The sequence below is a fragment of the Erithacus rubecula genome (assembly GCF_903797595.1).
Source record: "Erithacus rubecula genome assembly, chromosome: 6".
NCBI lineage: Eukaryota > Metazoa > Chordata > Aves > Passeriformes > Muscicapidae > Erithacus > Erithacus rubecula.
This window is the reverse complement of record NC_136688.1, coordinates 14,788,168-14,806,183: the sequence shown is the minus strand read 5'-3', so window position 1 is coordinate 14,806,183 and position 18,016 is coordinate 14,788,168. Positions and strand designations below refer to the sequence as shown.

Below are 18,016 nucleotides of genomic sequence, written 5' to 3'. Positions count from 1 at the left end.
AAACCTAGACTAATAAACAAACTAACCAAAAACCCCATGAAATGCCAAAGGAAAATATATTTACATAAGCAAGACTATTTTGCATAGGTTGCTGGATTTTGATGATGCAGTGTATCTTTTGCTGAGTAGCTTCAAGTAGTGTCAATAGTGTTCCATTTAAACAATAAAACCCAAATATATTTCAAGACAGTGAATTCTGCTGTAGCCCCATGAGATGAATTAACATACATTTATATAGAATTACAATAAACCTCCAAAAATGGAAAGTTCAACACCAGTTTTGCTGGTGCAAAAAAAAAGTATAATTAAGAGTAGTAAACCATATTTTCTGTAGATAGGCCAGTAATTTCTCTTGATTTGAACATTCAGTTTTGCACCACTGGCAGTTACCATCAGACTTTGCTCCTTTGGTAATTGCAATTAAATTTTGTAGCGTTTTCTGAAACCAATTGTCCATTTTTAAATTCAATTCCCTTTCACTTTTGAGCCCAGTGATAATGAACAGCAACATACAAATATGTAGAAATTAACCTCTTATCTCGAAAGGCAGGAGATGCAGAGCACCCTGAGAGCATGGGTGCTAAAGCAGTTTGTGAAGGAGAAAGCAGAGCTTTACAAAGCTCACCTGACTGACTCACAGCCACCCAAGCAGGACTGCAGAGCAGTTGAAAAGGGAACCAGGAAACTCCATGCCCTGAGGTGATTGCCAGACCACAGCCCTTCCTTTCATAAAGGGCCATCTGCACTTCATCAGGCTCATGAGCTCCTTGCTCCAGCGTTCTCCAGCTCTCAGAAATCCTTTCCAGTGCCACAAGCTCCCTGCAATTGCTTCTGAACGCTGTGCTATGTCAGCAAGAGCATATTAGTTACTCAAATATGGTAAAGAACCCAGCAACCACTAAAAAACCAAGTCATTAATTTCTGTTTCAAATATTTAATGAATTAAGTTATAGTAGTGTATAATTCTCATGTCACTAACCAGACCAGAGGACATTCATTTACACATCAGTGGTTAAGCACAGGTACAGGCATACAGTTCTTTTTTTAAAATACTGAAGAACTAACTTAAATGAAGAAATTATCTAAGAAATAATGATTATTCATCATGGAAATGGGGAGAACAGCCCCCTGTTAGATATTTCCATTCAGTTTGCATAAGGTTGCACTGGGGAAAGTGTTGACCTTCAATGACAGTGAGCCTGCATCACCTTGGACAAGAGAATTGGAATTTGTTAGGTCATAAAAAATTAAGTGATCTGAAACAGTGCCTTATGGCAACAGATTAGGATGTGAATATGTTGAAATTCAAAATATTGTTGGTTCTAAAAGGCCCCCAACTCCAATGTGCCATACCTTCAAAGCCAGAATTTAAAAGCCTAAAGGAAGAGCCCTGGGTGGAACCCTCCTTGCCACAGTTCTGTGTCTCTCATTTTCAGGAAGCACAATGTGGCAAGAGAGTCTCAGATGAGCTAGCGGCTGTTTTCTGGAGCTTTTTCTGGCTGTTTTCTGTGGGAAAATAATGCTAAAATAATGCACGTGCTCAAAGACAGAGATTAGTACTTATGGATATCAATAAAGGTTCCTTCAAATACCAAGAGATGGTAGAAACTTTCAGGGTAACACTCCTTTTGGTATTTGTGATTTGATTTTGCTTCTTTAAAATACATCTTTATTTTTAAAAGTCATTAGATGGCATATAGCCCACCACAGGGTACAGCATGGAATGAGATCAGAACTTTGGAGCAGATCCTTTGCTATGGAAGTACCAAGTTCTCATCAATTATATTTTTTTTGTATTACTGTGTTTCTTCATATTAAGATTTTGTGCAAGTTAATGGGAAAGTTTCTTCTGAAGTATATGCTTTGATGCCTTGGGTTTTAGCTTTTATATTTTTCAGATTCTCTGCTCTTGGTGTGTCACTCTGAAACTTCATATTAGATGTTAGTAAATCCTCTTCACTGGGTAGTTAGACAAAACAATCCCTTCCTAACTAGAGAATCAAGGACAACTGGTATCCAAAATACACAAACAACAGCTAAGGGAAGGGGGCAAGACAGGGGACTGAAAATTCATGGCCTGGGGCTGTGGTTGGACACAGATCCCAGTATGCAGAAGAACCAAAACTTATAGAAATGTAAAAACTCATGACCAGGATCCACTTTGGTTTGACTTGGGTATGGCCCTGGTCAGGCTCTTGCCCTGCCCAAGGTGAATCCTTGCAATAAATATCTATTTTATTTCTTTTGCTCTGCCTAGTCTCTGTTCCAGGTCAGCCTTTCCAGGCATCCTTTCATTTGAAGAGTGGGAAAAACTTCCAAAAAAGAGAACAGATTGAGTTTTCTACCTGGTAGCTTTGCAATGTCTTAGAAGTAATTACAATTATTTCTACAGTACTTCTATGTGCATTAAAGGTTTTTGAAGATATTCTGTCTTTGACTTGAACTACATGGTTTCCCAGTTTCTTCATTCTGATATCTGAAACCACAGTTTGAGTCAGCAGTCTAAAAAATCCTGAAGGGCAGGACACTGCAAAGCATTGAATGATAGAAGCAAACACTTCATGTTGAAAAATCATGCCCAGAATTGTTAACAGGATACAGCAACATTGTTCTTCTCTATAAAAACCATCAAAGACTCATCATGCCAGATGAATGAACACAGAGCTTTCATTAATATTGCATCTTTGCTAAAATTGCTAGTATTAAATCTGAATTAATTGAGCAATTTAAAGAGTTGAGTTGTCCTCTTCATCATCATCTTATTCTGTGATGCTATACAAAATCCCAGGTCTGTATTCATTTAACCCCTATAATGCATACTAACTTTTCTAATATTCTTTGAGATGCTTCAGGCACTTTATGCTTGAAAGAAGGATGCAAAGTGTTACTACTCCTTGTCTGAAGAAATCTGTTTCATCTGTGTCTTCACTCTAAATCAATTGCTTAAAGAGCAATTTTTGCACATCACATAATAATAAGGTAAATCCTGACATTTAGGATTTTACAGTGTCATTTCTAGGTATTTTTACAGTAAATGCACCTGAAATATCTGAGATGCTAAATTAGAGTGTTAACATGAAGCAGGCAGAACACTAGACTAGCTGGCAACAGGAAAAAAAAAAATCTAATTTTTAGCACTGCTTATAGCATTTTAATAGGATCCATGAGGATGCAGAGATCCATGGGGATGCAGAGATCCACTCACAGCCCATGGGATCCATGGGGATGCAGAGAACCATACACATCATAATGGCTCACACAATCAAAAACATAAGACCTGCACCCTGGACTGTGAAACCCCATTTCTTACTCCATGGTGTAAGCAGCTATGTTTGGTTTAGCCAGAGACACTACAGACATTTTTATTAACTCAGAACAGCACTTTATGAAAGTGTAATAATATAAATTGGAGTTCATGTCATCTCATTTGGAAAAGAGAGGTAAGCAAGAGCTACACACCAAATACTGTCACCAAAAAACTGACAAAGCTGTAAGTGTTAGTAGATAACAGCTACAGGTTATTTCTTAGTAGATCTTGATTTTCTTTTTTTCTCTGCACATAACTGATCTTGGCCATACTCTTCCTCCCAAACATATTTACAGCTTTTAATGATAATGGCAGAGAAAAATATTTACACATCTTCTCAGAGGCAACATGTACAGGAATCTGCAAGTCATGGTGCCAGCAGAGTAACAACAATACCAGATGGCAGAGTAAACCATTTTTAATGCTTTAATCATCAGTGATTCCCTGCTGCATTATTCATGTCTGTTGAGTCTCATCTAAAATCCATTCAAGGGTTTGAATAGATTTGGGCATTGTTTGCAGCAAAACACATTTTTACCCTAAGTATTCTTATGGCACCAAGAGCTAGTGTGCTTTCCCAGGAGAGACATTCCAGCCCAGCAGAGGAGCTGGTCCTTGGGACACAGGGCTGCTGGACACTGAGTGACACTGGGACAGAGGGTTTGGCAGGCAAGGTCCTGGGTGTTTGCAGCCACAGCAGGTCAGTTTGTGAGCTCAGGCTTCTAGCAGGCAAGAAGAAAACAGTGCTCTCATAAAACTAGCTATGCATTCTACATGATCTGAAAGAAGGCATATAGTTTTATTGAAAAATTTTCAAGACAGTTTGCAAGCTTAGGTTTAAAAGGCTAAGGTGGAGTTTACATATTACATAAACTGTGAATTGCATTCTATTCTTCCCTTCAAGAGCTAAACACAGACGTGTTTCTGTTTATTTGAAAAGTAGAAACAGCATTTTAGTAACTGTTGACATGTCTGGTCTTTGAAATGTGACATCTATCAAGCCAAGTTAAGCTGCACCCCACCAAGAGCAATTCTTATTTATTCTATTCTGGCATCTGGGAAGGAAGGACTTGAGGAAGATACTTTTTTAACTAGTTCCACCATTTGTTCCTCAGGCTACCCCATTGAGTCCAGAAACCTGAAAATAGCTAGTGACATCTGCTCAAGGTGTCTCCTGAATAAGGACCAGGGCAGCAGCTGAGGTATCATTCAGTCAAACTTTCTTATGCCACTCCCTTGTTTCCAAAGCAAGAGAAGAGAGAAAGCCAAAAGAACAATCTCAAGGTAGTCAAATAAAGTAACAGCCTTCAAACTAACTCCTCTTTCAACAATTGGACTTTGTTTAAAAAAAGAACAAAAACACATAGCAGCAAGCAGAAATATATCATAATTCACACTATATGAACAAATACAGAACTTAAGGGCATAGCTACAAAAGAATAAGCTTTAACTGCCTTGTGCCTTACTGGACAGGGAAAAAAAGAGTTTATGTTAGTAGAAACAGTGAAAACTGCTTTTCTGATGCCCAACATATTTCCAAAGACAATTTAGTTTTCAATCAAAAAAGTCAATTGTTCACCACCAGAAATTCTCAAATCCTTTTAAAATTTTGAAAAATCTGTATTGCTTCAAGAGACATACTTGTATGCAGTTCAATTAAGTTGCAAAGATATTTATGGAATTATAGCTTTTGTACAGGAAGACTGTTGCACAGAAAAGAACAGTGGAATTTGCTCTCATGTAACAAATGGAATATTAGAAGTTACAGAACTGTGCACTTAAGTGCAACCTAAAAGCCAAATTTTATAATTGAAACTTGTTCTGAACAATAGAACTGAGTCCTCTTGATGACTGGGCATCTTAAAATACAATTCTTGTCACTAAGTACTCAAAAGACAAAAGATAGCATAAAAGGTAAAAGATAATATTTTATAATCAATTTACATGAACCAGGAAACCAACTATTGCAATAAATAAATTTTTTAATAAAGCACTTCCTTCTCCTTTTAGAAAACCAACTTCCCAATCCCAGAAAAATTTCAGCCAGCACAGAATTACCAACAAGATTCTGTCTTTTGCCATGTCCTTATAAACCACAATCGAGTTTAACACTGATTTAAATTGCCATTTAGTTAAGGAATACCAGAGCTGTAGCCCGCACTTAGTCTAGAACTTGTTCATTTTTTCAGCCAAAAAAATAAAAATAAATCCCACTTTGTTTTGAAGAAGGGCATATTAGACTCAAATATAGAATCATATTCTTAGTTTCTCCCAAAAACTGTTATTGAAAAACAAAGCTAACACTGTGAAATTTATTAATGGGCAAAGACTCATTATTCTTATGTTGTTCTGCTTTACCTTCAAAAAAGGATAAAAGAAAAAAACCTCAGATGAAAAAAGATGTTGAGTTTTCATTCTTTGTTTTGAGCTTGAGTTTCAGTTTGTTTTTCCTCTTTCCCTCTAGATAAACTGATTTCACATTTTATTTCTTCTACTAAGTTGGATTGTCCATCTCCTTTATGTTCTTATTCCCCAAGTTGGCTCACATTTTGTGAAGAAATTAACTTTAAACAGCAGAAGTTAAGAATTCCTCCTGATACAATCTACATTTCTGAAACCATATTTTGCATTTAATTCTTCAGGTACCTCTAAGCCTTCAGTTTTCCTTTTATGTTTTTTTTTTTTTTTTTTTTTTTTTTTTTTAATGTCATATTAGCAACAGATAAAACATTTGCATTCTGCAGCATTTGGAGTTTGATTCCATTTGGAATTCTTCCTCAGATATGTGTACAATTTCAAAGTGAAGAAGGTTTTTTGCTGCTGTATCACCATATCATACCTGTGTTTCATATTACTGTGGTAAAAATAATACATTTCTTCCACAGTTTTTTTGTTTCCTATTCTTCTAGAGCATACTCCTTTAGTTTCTGAAAGCCAGTGATGGAAAAAAATCTAATCAATATAATGCAATCCTGACATAATTGGCAGTGTTTATTCCCAGCTCTGCATCCAAAAGATTAAAAATTTTTATTGCATGCACTGCTTTTGCTTTACTCACTAAATTGTCTTTATCTCAACCTCAGATTTTCTCATTTTTGTCCTTTGGATTTTCTCCCCCATCCCACTGGTGGGGGAGAGAGTGAATGGTTGTGTGGTGTTTAGTTGCCTGCAGAGGTCAAACCCCAATAAAAAGACAAAAGAAGAAAATTTTAAAAAGTTAACTTTTGTTCCAAGTCTTACTTCTAAACAAAGCAGAACCAGACACCACCCCTATACCTTCATCTGCAGTGCAACTGTAGGACTATGATTTTTATGTTAAGAAAGTACTGGAAACTCCAGGCTCAATAATGGTCATATCTGACTGTTTGATTAGTAGAGATTTAAGAATCAATCCTAGGCTTGTACACCATCCCAAACACTGCCAGTCACTCTGCCTGTCTGATTCTAGTTACTAAAATCATGCCAAAGAACATGCATTGAGAAGGCATCTTGTAATATCTGAGTACCTTCTGCAAGAATGAAGCCTTTAAGATATCAAGATAATCTAAAAGGAATTGCAGAATTACAAATGTTGACCCGAATAAAGTGTCCCCACAGTTGTGCCCTTTCTCTTTTAAATGTGAAAATAGTAACAAACATAGAGCTTACTGGCAACCCTGAAACAGAATGAAAAGGGCCAAATGGGAAGGGCTGAAGAGTAAACAAGGAAGTCAAAACTTAAGGTCCAGTTGTTTTCTAGCCCAAGTTAGCACAAAGCCTTATAATTCCTGAGGAAACTTGTCCATTTGGCACCACAAGAAAAAGTTGCAGTTTCAAAATGAGAAACAAATCAGAGTATTCAAAAAGTGGCATAATAAATGTTAAGGTATTGAAAGCACCTGAAAGTTAAACAACTGCTGTTAAGAAAGAAAGCAAAAATGCATGTTTAAAATATATTATACTTACAAGTAATTATCACTTCAAAAGTGGAAAAGAATGAGAAAACTAAACAAAAAAAAGTAAGGTAAAGTGAAAAGTCCCAAATGAAATGAAACCAAAAGTATTGATGGGCAGATGAGAAAAGTTACTTTTATGTAAAGGCCAAGAACAAAGTTAGGGATTTGAGTAAAGAGGAAGATTGTTTCAAGTGCTTTATAATGACTAAAACAAAAGGAAGAAGAGAATGTTTTCTTCTTGTGAAAAAAAAAAAAAAGAGAGTAACAGACTTTGTTAAACTTTGAAAAATATGAGATATATAGAAAGAAAGGAATCAACTTTGCTGACAAAATGGGGAAAGAAGATCATGAGTCAAATTCCTGGTGCTAGTTATTAGGGGATTCAGGGCTAACCATTAAATGATCAGTTGCAGAGAGTCTTTCTTTCCCCCAACCCATTTTGCACCCTTTATCCCAGGCTGGAACTAGGTGAAGGCAGGGATATGGAGCATCTGCCTCCAGCGACAAACTCTGCATTTTGTGCGGCTCATTTTCCTCCAGCTGAATGCCATAACTCTTGCAGTGCTTCAGTGCTGCCAAGTTGGATCAAGTGATAGGACATCTCTGAAGATGGAAACCTGACCAACAACATGCTTTCCTGTTTACTTTTTCCTCTTAAATAGCCATTACTGATTGTTGCCAAAACAGGATATCAAACAAGTGATTCTGACCTGTCTGTATAGGGATTCCTTTGGGTTATGAAGGACAGTCCCTTCCCAGACCTCCCCATTATCTGTGCTTTACTTTTCCCAGCAAAGCAAAAGAATTCACAAGGAAATCAAAATTAGAACATCAGAAAACAAAATTTCATAAAAAGGAAAGTAATAGGCATCACATTTAGTTCTACAATAACCATTAACAGAAAAAGAACATGCCAGAAATGTATTGCCTGTGAATTTTGAGGATGACAAGATGTCCATAAATAAATTAAGAATAACTATTTGTACTTGTTTGAGCGGCCTTTGCTATTTCCTTCCTGAGGTAAGTGAGCAAGCCAGTCATATCCTGTGTGAAAACTATGTACAAACTGCGTTCTTCCAGAAATGAAGAAAAAATATAAACCCCCCTGAGTATTTGTTACATCATTTAGTTAAATTAGTCAGGGGACAAGGCAAAATCACTCTCAACAAGAATAAGATGTCAATATTTGGAATAAACATTATTCAACTTATTTTGATTGCCTGTGAATTGAGAAGATTTATGTCTTAGGTTTTTATTTTTTAAAGAAAAATAAAAGAGGTGCATAAATATACAGACACAGAGTTCCTTATTCCTGAATTACTCCAATTTTCTCTCTAGAAATTTTAGTCAATTGAAGTGAGCAGCAACTGGCAACTCACACTAAGTGTTCTGTACAAAGAGCAGGAAACCCAACCATCCTAGCAAATTCATATTCTACTTAGTTTTTGTATTTTGTATTTTATGGGAGAGTACTTCCAGAGTTTGTGGACTTTTCAAGACAGATACTTCTAAGAAACACACAGGTCAATATAATTGTACTTTGATTTATATGCTTCAGAAACTGCCTTTCTGCAAGACTGGTTTTGTTAAATCCAGTCGTTATTCTGTTAAAATGGCTTTGAATTTAAAAAAAAAAAAAAAAAATTGCCTTGCTAAAGCTGACAGAGCAACAACCCCTACCCCTCAGTATTTTTGTCTTTAAAGCCACATTAACAGAGCTTGCCTCAGCCAGGATCCTGGAAGAGAAAACTTGTAGACCTTGTATGTCTCATCCTTGGTCAAAAGAGAATCAGACAGTAGGAACCCAGAGTATGGCAACATGAGATTTTGATGGTGGTTCAGGTAAATAATTCATTAATTCTCTTCTTCAGGTTCAGCACAGAGTTTTTTGGGTGAAGGAAAGATTGAGTAAACTACTTCTACAAGGGTGTTTTCCTTTGATATTTTTGAGTGTCAAAATCAAAACCTTTATAATATAAAAAGCAAATGTGCATCAAAATAAGATGAGAAAAATGTGAAATTACTCAAGTTATTTTAGTGATTTCATGAATTTCTGATATTTAGTTCTTTCTCAATGCCTAGGTAGGGAAAATAAAAATCAGTTCAGACCTTTTATTCACAGTTCCAGTGCCATGCTTACTATGACTGGCCTGTTATTCCTCATTAGATCAGGAAAAGAATGGTAGAAAAACAAATTAAGGAAAAGAACAGTGAATGAACCTACCAGAAGAAGACTTTGCTAAGAAGAGAACTTATTTTCTAAAAGTAAGCACCAGAAATTTTTTTTTCAAGATATTCAAGAAGACACTGTAGAAATTAATATGCATTTCAATACTCAGGTAGGACTGATCTAGATACTTCATTATGTGACTTCAAATCAAATTCATTTAACAATTTACTACTTTTCTTGTTAACAATACTTTAAAATAATTAACATTAGCATCTGACTACAATCTGAGTTTACAGAAGGCCCATTGCATTACAACACAAAAGTGTGGAAGCAGAATAAGGAAGACTTGCTTACTTAAAAGAATTATGATATATAATGTAATTCAGAGTGCTGTTTAGAAGTGCCAGCTATTTTATTTTTATACACAAAAGAATATATACATTTTAGAAATAATTATCTGAAATTGTCAAATCTTCAAAACAGAAGCCCAAGGCTACTTGACTCCAAAAACTATACAGCCAGTGCAGCCAATATAGTTTTGATATAATTGTTCTGCCACAACAGGTTGATGTGGTTGGATCCAAGGGGCTGCAACTTCCCTCTCCCCCACAGAGGCAGGAGCACAAAAATCTAAATGAGAGATCTAAATGCTTACAAATACCTTTGCATCTATGAACACATAACTCCTCAATATACCATTCCCCATTTCTTATTTTACCAGCAAAACATCACATTTGAGGGCTGAGACTGATAGGCAGCCAAATCCTTTCTCACCATGTACTTTCGGAAAAAGGCACTTGTGTTTTCCAGAACCACTCAGAACTTTCTGTTTATAACATTCAGCTCCCTGCACAGATAACTCCATGTAACCCTCTCTCCCATGATATCCTTTCTAAATTTTATTAAACTTGTGCTTTCAGGAAGTTTTTTTTCTTAGTTTATTGTTTTGGTTTTTTAAAGCAAATTAACATAGATAATATTACAATGCTGATACAAATATCACAAGGGTTTAAAGTCTACCAGAGGTTCTATACATTTTTGGTGGTGGAACAATGAAACAACCCATATTTGGGGTTTCTAACACTGCAAGAAGTAGCTTATATACAATGTACTGAATTACATAATTTGTTTCCTGAATGCATATTGTCTAGACACAGCAACCAGAGTTTACAGTTAGCTCAGTGTTCAAACATGAAACACAACTTCATTCTGCATCACCAGAGGAGAATCCTCCATTTACCAAAGTTTTTGATCCATGGCCATCAGTCCATTCTACTTATACTGCTCACAAGCTTCAGACCTGTTTTTTAAAATACATTGTATATAGACACATAAGACTTAACTTTTAAGAAACCTGAAATTCCTCAGAGACCTCCTCATCTACACTGAGTCATTTTGCATCTTCTGATATACTGGAGACCTGCTTATGAATTTATGCTCACTATTTAGGTAAAAAGGACTTAAGCATACAGACCCACTTCTAACAGGTAAGATACAAGTATTTCACTGTTGTATTCAGGCTTTGCAAGTGTAAGACACACTGTGCTACAGAAGAGTGCTCAAACTTCACTCTTGCTTCCATTTTTTCACTGTTGTTACAAAGTCTGGACTCATCTGTTTTGTAAGTACTGACTTCACATTTTAAATCAAGGAAAGTTTGATCTGTGAGGTCAACATATTCTTTACATAGACTTTGCTGCTGGGATAGTTGGGAAATAAAATCCACTGTTATAAGTCATTGGTGTCTTTTCTCTGAGTTTGTTGAACAACCCCATTCTCCACTGAAAGTAAATAGCCCATTAAATGAAGGAAGTGCACAGAAGGGAAATGATGCCTCTGGGAAAATAAATTAAATTTTAATATTCAATTCAGTTTCCATTTATCCAAGCCATGTAAAGGTAGAAGTCATGACCCCGGGGCAGAGGTGAATGCCTCAGTATGTTAGGCCTCTCTGCTAACTGAATTATTATTTAGATATAGGCTCATTTTGTGTTTTATTAATGAAATTTTAGTTCAGCGGGGAGTGCCAAAGAGCAATAGATCTTCCAGTTACAGCTCATGGTACATCTTGAGGCTCTGTAGCAAGAAGGCTGACTCTTGCCAGCACTGAAGACCAAGAACATACTCTATAAATTTGTGCCCCAGTTTCCATCCCTGTATGAACTAATATTCTCCCCCCTTTATCTTCACCTGCATTCACCACAGAGCCACAAAAAACTCAGCAGTGAAAGAACCACATTAAATGCAAAACCAAATAGGTGTAAAGCAAATATCAGAGATAATAAGGTTTAAATCTACACAAATATTAAAATCAGCAATATTCAGATAAGCTTTGCTGGCTGTGAGAATAGTGAAGATCAAATAGATCAGGTCTTGGAGGAAGTTCTACTTTTGCCAGTACAACAAAGAAATGGTTCTCTACTTCTATATTTGGAGCAGCCCGTTTTCCATTGGTGAAGATAAACTGCTGTGGCTGTGACCCTTGCATTCATGTTATATATATATATATATATATATATATATATAGTATTAAAAATTCTTCTTTTCAGAATAAGTATCTTAAAAATCAAGATAAGCTTGATTTTTAAAGATTGCTTTTCATCTCTAAGTGTCAGTCCCCACGTTACCTGCTGTGTCTAGAATGTCACTGCTCTACTCAGGCTTTCCTCCAGAGCCCATGCAATCCCAGCACCATGAAGCCAGCAACAGTCTCTGATCTGCCCCTGGGGCATTCATCGACTCTCTTGGTTATACATTTGCATTGGTTTCCCTTCAACCAGGCAGAAACATCACTATATTACTAGAAACTGCACTGATTGCTTTTGTCAGACAAAAATCTAACTGCTTCTTGAAGAAAAAGTCACTTCCCTGGGCTGTCTCTAGTGCCAAACCAGCACATTTCATTTCTTGATTCAATGTCTCAATATTTTTATGCAAGTGATAAACCCCTAAAGATTTCAATAAGCCTCTAAATGGAAAAAAGTTCTTTACTCTGTACTTAGGACTTAGCAATACTTTTGTTCTTATTCTAGTGTTATTAATCTCCAGTATATTTTGATGTATGTACAGCTGCCCAAAAAATTGACCTCAGGAGTGGTAATTGCATCATAACTGAAAATAAAACAAATTAAAAAATCTGGTTAATATTTTTCTGTCCCAGAAACATTTCTTGAGCATCAGATTTTATTTCAGGGTACCACTTAACTTTGTCAGTTCATTTTCTGTATGTTTAAAAGTAGCAGCACATCAGTACTATATGGAAAGCTCAAGTGAAATCTCTCTATATTGGATTCTATGCTTCATATACCAAAAGGCTTATATGATAAACACTGTATAATAAATTTTAAACAATTGGCCTCTCAAAAGAAATAATGTGGTGAATGGCAAATTGAATAGAAGAACAAGGAAATGTTCCCTGTTACAGTTTTTCTGTAGGTCACTGAGTGTTTAAGTATTATATTTTCATAGCTTACATACTTTCACCTACCATTTGTTGGTGATATGGACAATTTTATAAGAGTCCTTTAAAAACCCTTTAAAAAAAAAACAAAACCAAAAAAACCCCAAAAAAACAAAAAACCAAAACAGTTGAAAGTCTAAAGTTCATTGACACTTAATATAAGATTCCCAAGGCTGCAGCTGTGGAAGTGGAGTCCCTGGGGGCAGAGAAGCTGAATTAGCAAACCACAGGGCAGCACCCAGATGTAGGCTGTTGATTTCCCTGGATATCTTCATATTAACATTTGAAAAAAAATCCAATCAAATAAACCAAAACAACCCAAACATAAATTCTAAGGGAAAAAATTCTGTTAATTACCATTGCTTGAAATTTTCTTCTGCCTGACAAGCAGCATTGTTGGTAAATAGTCTACTCAAAGAAATAGGGTCCATCATTGTAGTCCATCAACTAAGCACTGCTTTTTTTGTATCAATAGCCATGTCTGAGCAAGTAGAAATTCCCTTCAGGAAAAGACAGGTGGAAGCCAAATGGGACTCATTTATATTTCTCCATTCAAACTTCAACCAACACAGCACAGAACTAGAAACTACAAAGGGCTTGCCTAAAGACTGGTAAAATAAATATATTTTATTTATTTTGTATATATATATTATATAAGGAAAATTTTAGAAGGCAAGAAAATTATATGGCATTTCCTTTAAGATCATTCATAACACTCCAAAACACTAAGGCAATGCATCAGTATTTATTTTATTGTGCTCATGTTGCAAAGATATAAACAAAGAAAATCTCCAAATTCGGGCAAAACATTTGTCAGAGATGTTTGTTATCCCTGTTTCTGCATCAGGAATATGAAATCATGTTTGCAACAAATACTCACATGACAAATCCTTTTTTTAAAAAAAGAATTTTTTTGAGTTGAAGAATCAAAAGAAAGTGTGTTTTTTTACTACCTCCATGCAGAATTCTGAACAACAGTATGTTGCTGGAAGTTCATTTAATTCTTTATCAACAAGATAGGTTGAGAAGCTTTATTTGTCATTTAAGGGAAACAGCTCAGCACATCATCGAGCACATGAACAAGTTCTTTAGTGACACTGCTGTGGGGTAGAAGAGGTATTTTTAAAATTATGTGATAGTTTGCATAATTAATAATCCCAGGGGAGCAGACAGACACCTAATTCCTGACCTTGCAAACTCTGCTGACATACAAGAGAAAATTTCAGAAGTCCATTGGCTGTGAAAATTCTGTTTTACAAATGTTACTGAAGGCTTTAGAGAAAGAGAAATTAGAAAATTTCTATTAGATAAAGCACAAGTCATCTGCTTTTCTTGCAAAAGCAAGATCCCAACCATTTGGCCATGTTAATGTATAAGAACTGAATTTATAACTAGAAAATAGTTATAAATAAAATAAAATAATAACAATAACAATAACAATAACAATAACAATAACAATAAATATAAACATATTTGGAAAATGTTCCAAATATTTGTTGCAGAGTTAAAAATATTATCATTTGATTCATATATTTACCTACTTTAGCCAATCACAGGATATAGAGTTTCAATTACATTCAGATATTCTCCACTTGCTAAGTATGTGTTTTGTTCTGGACAAGTGAAAACATGTTGAAAATCAAATTATTCTTTGGGAGTTGGGAAAGTCATAGTATGTATGTAGACCAAAATAAATCAGAGTAGTCATTCTCAGAAGATGTTTTCTAGGTGAAGAACTATCCAATACTTAAGAAGACATTTGGGATTAACAGAGATTCAACGAATTAAATGCAGGCATGTTCCCTCAGTTACATTAGACAATCCTACATAGCTACAGCCTATATTTTTCATTACTGTGAATTTTTTTAAAAATTAGACATTTTTGTTAACTTGTTCTACCTATACATAACACCTGCCCAATATAAAAGCAAGCAATCTGCATTTGCCTCTTTACATATGACAAAAAACCCCATAAAAAAAAAACAGTCAAGGAGCCACTAGAGAGCACAGCTTACAGACACACTTTGCAAAGTCTCTTACCTGAGCAGCAGCTCAGACTGCTATAACTTACACAAAAACTGCAGAAAGCTCATATTCCTGTAATGCCAAGGTGACAGTCTCCTGGATTATCCCACCATGTGCTGGAGGGCTCAGGAGACACAGATTCTCTTTAAACAACCATTTGTTTCTAACCTTTTATGAACTCAAAATTAATTCCTGTAATGCCTGCATGACAGCAACAATTCCTGTTTTCCTGGCTGGGTCTCACAGTTTAATTTTCTCATGTTACATGAGTGAGTAGACACAGATTTGAGGAAGTAAGTGATATAAATGATGCTTACCAGCTGGTGCAGAACGTGAGCAGCGAAGTTGGGAACCATGATCATCAGAGTGACAGAATTTCCCTTGCTTAAAATCTGGCTTGGAATCCCTTCTGCTCTCAGTCTCATCTGAAGAAATCTTATCCAGTTCAATTACAACAGCTGACATTTTGATTGTTTCAGCAGACATTAAATAAAACAGAACTGAATAAAAGGAGAAGAGAGTTTTAGTTCAGCTCGCCCAAATTTGCAGTCTGAAAATAATTTTCTGTCACAAACTTAAAAAAATCAAAACTAAAACAAACAAACAAACAACAAAACAAAAAACCCCATATTCTAACAGTGGAGAACATTCAGGATTTTTGGGTTGTTGTTGTCGTTTTTTCTTAAATCAATGACAGAGAAACTCTATTTCCATGAAGCTGTTCTTCCAGCTCTGGAGCATCTAAAAGATCTTGCATCTCTAAAATACAAAACTACTACTTTAAAAAGTTCTGCTGTTCTTGCAGTGACAACCACGTTATGGCATTTCTGAACAGCTGCCAGAAAAGCAGCAAGGACAAACAAAAGCAGAGACATTTGTATGTCTGCTAAGTCGTGCACTTCCTAACTTTGAGAGTCCAGCTCTCACTTTGCTCCCCAGCTGGGAGGGGCCAGTGCCACTGGGAACCAGAGCATCCCAACCCATCCTGGCATCTGTTCCTGGCACTTGTGCTGCAGCTGCATTTCCACAGTGAACACTCATGCCACTGTATGGGATGTGTGTAGGAGGATAAGTAACCAAAACGTATGTAATTCCTTTAGAATTAGTAGGAAATGCTTCACATTTTCCTTGCTTATTTTTTTAGAGCCCTGAGTATAAAAACATGTCTTTCTAAGAAAATATTAAGCAAGAGTAATATTAAGGAAAGCAGTTTAATCTTTCAAGCTTTTTTAGTATTATTTTTGTTTCCTTAAATGCAACTAAATCTCAACAAACAAAAAACCTGAGCTACAGAAAAGGTGAGGTGCAATTTGCCAGCTATTAATTTGATATCCCTACAGTTTTCTCTTTGCACAATGAGAAAGAGAAGAAAATAATGCAAAGAAAAACAAGAGATCTGTGCAGCCATGCAACTTTTACTAAACATTCCCTTGTCCTGCAAAAGCAGGACAAATCCAAAATCCTAAACTCAGCTTGAAAAACAAGGCAATGTCAGGTTTAAATGAATGGCAGGTTTCAAACTGAGCTGCTGGGGCAGCATCTGCAGCAATCTCAATGCAAGCAAGGAGCAAGTGGAGGTTCCATGTGCTTGCAGAATAAACATATCCTCAAACAGGATCCATTATATTTAAAAAGAAATAAATAGATCTATTTACCAGTGGGATGCTTCTTTAGATATCTAGGTTAGGGGAATTTCTATAATAATGTCTAGATGGTGATTGCAGTTAGGAACCCAGCTGAGGTAAAAAGGTTAATATTATTAATAAGTAGAGAAACAGGGAAATAAGTAAAAAATCAGTAAGTGGGGAAACTTTCCAAGGACACCAGAAGCATGTGACAGTTTTGCTTCCATTTCACTTCAATTAATGCACATCAAGGGCAGGAAAAGTTTGTGCAAGTGTCACAACACAAAGCAAAACTTTAGAAAGGGTTATATAACAGGAAAAACAAACAAATGTGTTCTTTGGAAGGCAAACCAGCATGGCTTACACCATGAAAGGGAAGAGGCAACAATAGGAGACAAAAAACATTGCATCTTCTTTTTAAATAGCCCTCTATTGGTGTTCCTAGCAAATTTTATAGTAAAAAACTTATATGCTCTTTTAATTATTTTTTATTTCTCAAGTAATTTTCAGTTGTTCTGTTTCTTCCTCCTTGCACCATCCAAGAATATAAAAATATTATAAGAATCATGGAACCAGAAGTCATTTCCAGAACTTTATTTACATACTTAAAGGCACAAAAAAAGATACTTAACCAAACCAAAAGCACCAGAACACTCTTATTCCTCCAAATTCTGTCTAAAGTACTTTACTGTTATAAAGCTGCTCTACATACAATAATTGCATTTAATAAATCTGGTCATTAGATACTTATGTACATTGTTTTGTCATTCTTCAGCTTTATCATGCTTCTAAATACCTGCCATATTTTCAAATAATATGAATGTCCTTGCAAAATTTCAATTCTTTCATGCTGTGAAGTGTAACTCAACATTTATTTGCCACTGGCAATGTTTTTCAGAGATAAGAAATAGCAAGTATTCTAAACCATTCAACTCTTATGACACCAAACCAAGTTAATTTCATTTATAATGTAATTTGTAGAGTCCAGTCATTGTATTATGACTTCTTCCTCAAAACAAAAAAACAAAAAAACAAAAAAAAAAAAAGGAAAAAAAATCACTAAGTTATTCATAAGTCAAAATTATTTTTCTGACTTGCATTAAAATATAGGACCTTGTTTTCAGTTTTGGTTTTGGTTTTGGTTTTTTTTTTTTTTTTTTGTTTGTTTTTTTTTGTGGGGCATTGAAGCTTCAGCTCTTCTTCTGGTTTACCTTAACCAAATTTGTCCTCACTGCTAAGGCCTTGTTGAGCTTGTGTTTTGAAAAATATAATGAGTTATGAGTAACTGTTGTATTTGCTCCTCCCTGGTGCTGAGTATGTATACATAGGAAGATACAGCTTTTCCTTTTTTCACATTTCACAGACATTTGTGTTGGTTAAAAAGGAGTTTCTCCAAGACGAACATCCACAATGATCTCAATAGCTGAACATCCATCAAAGCAAAAGGACTTTGCTTTCAAATAGATCATGTGGGATGATAGATGACCTATCTAG

The 18,016-nt window shown here is 35.6% G+C and overlaps 1 protein-coding gene across 1 annotated transcript in view; it reads right to left on the bottom strand.

Annotated features, from left to right (window-relative positions):
• The window catches only part of ANO3 (anoctamin 3), a 111,159-nt gene extending 95,684 nt beyond the window's left edge, over window positions 1-15,475 (bottom strand). The window contains exon 1 of the mRNA XM_079310090.1: window positions 15,215-15,475. Coding sequence (XP_079166216.1) covers window positions 15,215-15,383 — 169 coding nt within the window. The 5' untranslated portion in view covers window positions 15,384-15,475. The remainder of the gene's footprint in view (window positions 1-15,214) is intronic.
• Window positions 15,476-18,016: the final 2,541 nt, after the last annotated feature.